Source organism: Cervus elaphus, chromosome 7, assembly GCF_910594005.1.
Source record: "Cervus elaphus chromosome 7, mCerEla1.1, whole genome shotgun sequence".
In the NCBI taxonomy this organism is placed as follows: domain Eukaryota; kingdom Metazoa; phylum Chordata; class Mammalia; order Artiodactyla; family Cervidae; genus Cervus; species Cervus elaphus.
This window is the reverse complement of record NC_057821.1, coordinates 9991952-10000000: the sequence shown is the minus strand read 5'-3', so window position 1 is coordinate 10000000 and position 8049 is coordinate 9991952. Positions and strand designations below refer to the sequence as shown.

Sequence of the window (8049 nt, the reverse complement as noted above, 5' to 3'; positions counted from 1 at the left end):
GTCCCTGAGGTTGTCCTCATTTCTTTTGATTCTTTTTTCCTCTCTGCTTCATTTTTTCCCACCATTTTATCTTCTACCTCACTTATCCTATCTTCTGCCTCCATTATTCTACTGTTGGTTCCCTCCAGAGTGTTTTTGATCTCATTTATTGCATTATCCATTTTTAATTGACTCTTTTTTATTTCTTCTAGGTCCTTGTTAAACATTTCTTGCATCTTCTCAATCCTTGTCTCCAGGCTATTTATCTGTTACTCCATTTTGTTTTCAAGATTTTGGATCATTTTTATTATCATTATTCTAAATTCTTTTTCAGGTAGATTCCCTATCTCCTCCTCTTTTGTTTGGCTTGGTGGGCATTTTTCATGTTCCTTTACCTGTTGGGTATTTCTCTGCCTTTTCATCTTATTTAGATTGCTGTGTTTGGGGTGGCCTTTCTGTATTCTGGTAGCCTGTGGTTCCTTTTTATTGTGGAGGCTCTCCCACAAGTGGGTGGGGTTGGACGATTGGCTTGTCAAGGTTTCCTGGTTAGGGAAGCTTGTGTAGGTGTTCTGGTGGGTGGAGCTGGATTTCTTATCTCTGGAGTGCAATGGAGTGTCCAGTAGTGAGTTTTGAGATGGGTCTATGGGTTTGGTGTGACTTTGGGCAGCCTGTATATTGACACTCAGGGTTATGTTCCTGCATTGCTGGAGAATTTGCATGGTATGTCTTGCTCTGGAACTTATTGGCTCTTGGGTGGTAGTTGATTTCAGTGTAGGTATGGAGGCCTTTGGATGATCTCTTATTAATTAATGTTTCCTGTAGTCAGGAGTTCTCTGGTGTTCTCAGGTTTTGGGCTTAAGCCTCTTGCCTCTGGATTTCAGTCTTATTCTTCCAGTAGCCTCAAGACTTCTCCCTCCATACAGCACTGATAATAAAACTTCTAGGTTATTGGTGAAAAGAGTCTCCACAGTGAGGAACACCTAGAGAGGTTCACAGAGTTACATGAAGAAGGGGCGGGGGGAGGAAAGAGATAGAGGTGAACAGGAGGAGAGAAAGGGGGATTCAAGAGAGGAGAGACAGATCTAGGCAGTACTCTGTTCCCTAAGTGTTCTCTGCAGCCCGGAACACCAATAGAGATTCACAGAATTGAATGAAAAGAGAGGGGGGAGGGAGGAAATAGAGGTGATCTGGGGGAGAAAAAGGAGAGTCAAAAAGGGGAGAGAGTAATCAAACCAGTAATCACACTCCTGAGTAAAAATGGGTACTGAAGGTTAGATTCTTTAATGTCCAAAATTGATATCAAATACTGAAAAACAAAGATTAAAAATCTACAGTAGAGGTTAGACTCTTAAAAATACAATATTTTTTCTTAAAAAATTGAGAACTATATATGAAGTTCACTTTAAAAAAAATAGGGCCCCCCCCTTTTTTTGCAAGGTTATAGTGGGTTATAAAGATGAAAATTAAGGAGTAATAGAGGAGTAATAGAGGACTTTAAAAAAAAAGAAAAATTTTTTTCTTTTATTAAAAAAATAATAATATAATAGTAAAAATATATCTAGGAATTTCTCTGGAGCTGTTGCGGGCAGTGTGGGTTCAGTTTCAGATAGCTCCCTGTTCCAGCTTACACTTCTCGATATCTATGGGCCCCTTCCAGTGTAGTCGGTGTTACCTACAGGGATTTTAATCTGTTGCACCGGTCCCTTCTGAAGCGGTTCCCTCTGTTTATTTGGCTTCTGTCTGCAGGTCTCTTCAGTGTCTAGTTTCCGCCCTGACACAAGCGGGCGGAGGTCGTCTCTTGTTTAGGTTCACTTGTTCAGTCGCGCTGAGGGGAGGGAGGGGCGCTGCAGACAAATATCACTGGCGTGTGTGGGGAGCACTCGCAGTGTTCCGGCCACAGTGGGTTTGCCCCCGCTCACGGCGTGTGTGCTTTCCCTGTCTACACTGCTCAAGCTCCAGGCTGCTCTACAGGGAGCGGGCCCTGAGTTGCGTGCACTTTCCAGGCCCAAGCTGCTCAGGTTCAGGTTTTCGGGTACTCCACAAAAGTGCAGACTCGGTTGGGCCTGCGTTTTGTGCCTTCCCCGTCAGCTAGCTCGGGCAGCCAGGAGCTTGAGCGCACTCTCCCCCGGTGCAGTGTGCCTTCTCCCCTCTGCGATCCCAGCCTCAGTTTCCGCGTGAGCCGGTCTGGTGCACCTTGTGTCACTTCTGGGGAGCTGATCTCTGGCTGTGACCCTCCTGGCAGATGTCAACCATCCAGATTCTCAGGAAGTCTTTGGTTAGAGACTGGAAGCCTGTTTGTAGTTTGGTAGGGGGTGCCGTCTCTGGGGCCAAGTTTCCCCTTTCCCCTCCCCCCTGCCTCCTGCCTCTGGCGGGGGATGGGCTGGTCCGCAGCCCGCTAGCTCTTCTCTGGGATTGCTTAGTCCTTCCGGCAGTGCCTTCAGTTAGGGCTTTTCGAAGGTTAATTCTCTCTCTCCCTTGCTGTCCCACAGTTTAAGTTGCTATCTCGCCTTAGCTCCCTCCGATTGCCCTCAGGGCCTTTGGGCCCGGTCCTTACCCTAAGCAATGCCGCCAGCTCCTCTCCGTTCAGCCCCCACTTGCTGGTTGCGGATGCAAGCATCTGGGGTACTTTTCTGCTGGGAGTTGCTTTTAGGCACGTAATCTGTGGGTTTTATTTTTATTTATTTTTTTTTAATCTGTGGGTTTTATTAATTTTCCTCCCGATTAGGTTGCCCTCCGACGTTCGAAAACTTCCTCCAGACCCGCAGGTGAGAGGGTTTCCTGGTGTTTGGAAACTTCCTCTATTAGGACTCCCTTCCCTGGGCGGATTTCAGTCCCTAACTCTTTTGTCTCTCTTTTTATCTTTTATATTTTGTCCTACCTCCTTTCGAAGACAATGGGCTGCTTTTCTGGGTGCCTGATGTCTTCTGCTAGCGATCAATAGTTGTTTTGTGGAGTTTGCTCAGCGTTCACATCTGTTTTTTTTATTAGAGAATAGTACTTAGAAACCACTGAGCACCAGGTGAGTCCATTGCTCCTGGGGTGTCATTATTTCTTGGTCACATTAGTGATTAGAGCTAGGTGGTATATGTATGCCTACTACCCCTTGTATACAGACATGTCTAATTGTTTCTGTTTATTTGCATATATATTAGGATAACGGTGAGTTTATATTGATGTGTCTGACTTTAATCCAGTACCACAGGGTTTTAGAATGCCTTCTTTGCTTGCTTTACTGTAACATCCTTCTTCCATAATGAAAAACCTTGCACCCACTATCCATTTACTTATATTCAACCCACTATACCTGTTCCTGTACTGTAAATACATTGTAACCTATATTCCCACAAGAAACAAGTTTACCAGTTCTAATATTGTACTAATTTTTTAACTATTTCTATTTTAGTGGACAAATCATAGGTTCTTGTTTACTTTTATTATGATGTGATTTAAGTGTTTTTCATATTCTTTAATCTGGGATGTGTTTGTATGTCAGCATGATTGATTAAGATGATGGATTTTGTCTCCAAGTTTAATGTTTCCATTCTACTCCACACTTCTGATATTCTGAAAGGTTATGTTCTCTCTTCAGTAATTTATTTCACATTTCTACAAGAAGAAGTATAGACTTATTAAAAGTTTATACTTACTATTAAAGGTTTTATTATATGTAAAAGAGACAAGTTGAAGGAAATAAGATTTGCAGCACCTTCTCACCCCAAAGTTCTGGCTCAGGTGCTTTTTAAAAAATTGCCTTATGGCAAGACATCTAAACGCAGTTTCTCCATTTGCTCAGTAAGTCTTGACTGTGTAGGCTTGATACTTGGTTTTATTTTCTTGGCTACTTTTCTAGGACATCCTGTTGACCCATTCTTGTTATTAGTGCCAAAGATCATATGCCTGTCAGTAAAGATATTATGGACCCGGGAAATGGGACTGACTTAACTAAAGCTTTCATTCCCTAGACACTTGGTTCCCAAATTCCTGTGGGGAAGAAAGAAGTGTGGGTTTAAAAAGCTATATTAAGAGCTAGGTCTTGATCATCATCGTGGTCAAGTTCTAACTTGAAGTCTGACCTTTGGCCATCACTTCTACCTCCAGACCACAAATCCTTCATCTAGAAAGTGAAACAGTTCCATTAGATAACTCCTAGATGCTGGGAGGGATTGGGGGCAGGAGGAGAAGGGGACAACAGAGGATGAGATGGCTGGATGGCATCACCGACTCAATGGACATGGGTTTGAGTAAATTCCGGGAGTTGGTGATAGACAGGGAGGCCTGGTGTGCTGCAGTTCATGGGGTCGCAAAGAGTCGGACACGACTGAGCGGCTGAACTGAACTGAACTGAAAGTTCCTTATGGCTGTGGTTTTATCATCAGAGACAGTGAAATACCTGGTATACGGCCATGCCATCCTGAATGCTCCAGTTCTCTTCTGATCTCAGAAGCTAAGCAGGGTAGGGCCTGCTTTAGTACTTGAATGAGAGATAGTGAAATACCTGGCTGGCAGTTTTAATCTCAGTAATTAAGGTGCTCTGGCAAGAATTGGAAATGGTCAGCCTCTTTGAAATAGGTCTATTGGGCCATTCTTTATCATCCTTTTGTTTAATTAAAAACAGCACACACACTCTGTGTGGGATGAACACATTCTGAAATGTGAGGTCTGTAGGTAGAATGAGGAGGGCTCAGATGGTACTCTTGAGAATGATCCATCGTGGTAGTAACTTTGTAGAATCAGAACTGGGCCGTTTATTATTTGTTGTTCATAAATCAGGGACTTATTAAGTGACATTTCTTTTACAGCTAGTATGTAGAATCTGTGAACAGTACAGAGAAATAGCCAAAGTGAAGAGAGGATGATGGCTTAAGTATGATTAAGGCTCAGTGAGTTGTATTAAAGAAGCTTTAGTTCTCAAAGCTTTAGTCTCGTACTGCTAACAGCCTTCAGAAGAGTCTGTTATTTCTCACAAGCATTGAGTTTCCTGAGCTAAGAGAGTGAAACATATGACCTATAGCCGAGTATGCTATCCATACCATGTATTTACAAGAAGATTTTGGTAAACAGATGGGTGGAAGACAAAAGTAGGAATTAATGTACTATAAGACAAGGCATTTTGCTTGGAAAAAATGAATAATAGAGTGAAGAAATGTTGCCTTTGGTTAGAAAGTGCAAAATGAGAGCGCACAGAATGAGTCTCCCTCAGGCTGCCTGCCATTGAATTGTTCTTTAAAAGCCACATCGTATCAATTTGTGAGATTAAACTTGTATGAAAGTCTTGAATGATAGTCCTCTGACCCACCATTCCTGGCTCCTGTTCCACATTTCTAAATGAAGTGTACTCTGCCTGTCTTTGTTTGCAGTGTTAAATCAGCAAGTCGAGCTTTTATGATACTAGTTTATGTAAAGATTCACACGTGCTTTAACAGTGTATCTGGAATGGATGTCCATTCCTCTGATCCATACTAATGTTATTAGCAGCGTTAGCTTCCTCTTCACCATGGGTAAAAAGAGTTGCTCATTATAGAAGTGAACAGTAGATGTCACTGCATCTCCACTTACTACGGCTCTGGCTCAGTTTATTTGGATACAACCAAGTTCTTAATACAGCTTCCAAATCACTAACTTTAAATCACGTATTTATGGCTGACAATTAAGATCCCCTTCCTCAAATATAGAATTGAAAATTGAGAACAAACATAACCCAGGGGAGTTTTCTTCAATTTCCTTTTTAGTGTATTTGTTCTAGGCTTATATATTATTTATACAGTAGTCCCCCACTTATCTATGGGGGGGATATGTTCTGAGATCTCTAGTATGGATTCTGAAACCACAGACAGCATTGAACCCTACATATACTGTTTTTCCCTATATGTACCTAACTATGATAAAGCCTAATTTACAAATTATTCACATTAAGAGATTGTCAACAATAATATATTTGAACAGTTAAGATAATATACTGTAAAAGGTTATGTGAATGTAGTCTCTCTTTCAAAATAGCTTATTGTCCAAATTTAACACCTTTTCCATCTTAACAAAGCATTTATCACTCGCTATGGCTCTCACTTTTGCAGTTTTAAGTGTGACAGCAAAACTAGCATGAGTTTCCTTTTTCCTTCACAGTTTCATAATTAGAAGATTTGTTACTGTAAGTCTTAGCAACCTCAGTGTATGGTTTTGCTTTTCTTTCCTTACTCAGTTGAAAACTTTTCACCTTTTCAGTTGAAGCACATTATGACTTCTCTTTGGCATATCTGAACTGGCCAGCATCAGTACTCTTGCGCTTTGGGGCCGTTATTAAGTGCCATAAGGGTTACTTGAGTACAAGTACTTGCTGACAAGGAAAGGAAAATAAAGAACTGAATTATGACCGAAAGTCCTACAATGCGTCTTTCAAAACAAACCTCTTACGATTTGAATGTAGATGGTACAGTTTCCATATATGACAGAAAGGCGAAGTTGGTGTTAACTTGAATTATTTTAGAAAGCCTGAGGCATACTGAATTTGATCTCTCTTGAACATGTTGAGTCACTCAGTCGTGTCCAACTCTTTGCAACCCCATGGACTGCAGCACGCCAGGCTTCCCTGTGCATCACCATCTCCTGGAGTTTGCCCAAATTCATGCCCATTGAATCAGTGATGCCATCCAACCATCTCATCCTCTGTTGTCCTTTTCTCCTCCTGCCTTCAATCTTTCCCAGCATCAGGGTCTTTTCCAGTGATTCAGCTCTTCACATCAGGTGGCCAAAGTATTGGAGCTTCAGCTTTAGCATCAGTACTTTCAGTGAATATTCAAGGTTGATTTCCTTTATCATTGACTGGTTTGATCTCCTTGTAGTCCAAGGGACGGACTCTCAAGAGTCTTCTCCAGAACCACAGTTTGAAAGCATCAATTCTTTGGTGCTCAGCCTTCTTCATAAACCAACTCATAGATGGTGAAAATAGCCAGGGTGATATCTGTTCTCATATGTCAGGGTCAGTGCTGGCTTCCTCCTGGTAAAACTGTTAATAGTTACCTTGTTTACTCTCAGTTGTCCTAGTTTGGACAATACGTGGTCACTCTAAATTGCCCAGCAGTGGCTAATAAGTTGCAGTTCTAGTCATTATAGGCACTTTTTTTTTTTTTTTTAATAAACTCAAGAGTTATGCCTGCTCTGAGTTTTCTGGGTTAAATCTACAAAACAAAGCAAAACCCATGAGCTTGTAATTGTGGAAATATTGCCTTTGGGTTTGTATTGATCATTGCTCTTCAGAGTAATGATTTCCAAATATGGTTATGCATCAAAATCAACTAGGGACCTTTTTACAGATAGTTTCATGGGTCTCAACCACAGACCTCTACTGATTTTGTACCAGAGTTTGAACTTGACATTGCTAAAAATGTAGAACTGCTTGCAATGCAAATGTAATAGATTATTCTGTCAGTAAGCTTCTGAACTAGCATGTAGAGGAACATTTCTTTGTGTGGTTTGGGTGGTATTTGGGGTTCTCTGTGATGGCTGCTTTGAGCCTTGAGGGTATGCCGGGCGTTGACACGAGTTGCCTTTTTGTTTCAGATGTCATCTGGGTCATTCTCAGTGTGGAAGTGGGTGGACTTTTAGGAGTCACGCAGCAGCTGTCATCTTTTGAAACGGAGTTCAACACACAGCCACATCGCAAGGTAGAAGGAAACTTCAACCCGTTTGCCTCTCCCCAAAAGAACCGACAATCAGATGAAAACAACTTAAAAGACCCTGGGGGTTCCGAGTTCGACTCGATCAGCAAAATCACATGGGCTCCTGCTCCTGACCAAACCGAGCAAGATGAGAATAGACCCTCAGAGAACTCTGTAAATCTGTCCCCCAGCAGTCACGCAAACAACTTATCAGTAGTGACTTACAGTAAGGTAGGTGCCCTCGGAGAAGAGGAGAAGGGGTAGGTGGTGGGCGTTGGGATTTGTGATACCCCTTCTGGCAGACCTAGAAGCCTAGAATGTTCTTTAAGACTGCTTAGCTCTCCTGCCAATGCAATAGCACAAAAACCTACCCCTTCTCCCCTCCCCCCCTCCCCATCTCCAGGTCCTGTGGGTGTTA

At 42.1% G+C, this 8049-nt stretch overlaps 1 protein-coding gene across 6 annotated transcripts in view; it reads left to right on the top strand.

Moving 5' to 3' along the window:
* ILRUN (inflammation and lipid regulator with UBA-like and NBR1-like domains) overlaps positions 1–8049 on the top strand; it is a 110693-nt gene that overhangs the window by 84699 nt on the left and 17945 nt on the right. For 4 of the 6 annotated variants that reach the window (XM_043907219.1, XM_043907216.1, XM_043907218.1 and 1 more), the window contains one exon: positions 7534–7862. In XM_043907219.1, the coding sequence (XP_043763154.1) occupies positions 7534–7862 (329 nt within the window). The remainder of the gene's footprint in view (positions 1–7533; positions 7863–8049) is intronic. The other 2 variants (XM_043907220.1, XM_043907222.1) reach the window with 1 other exon arrangement.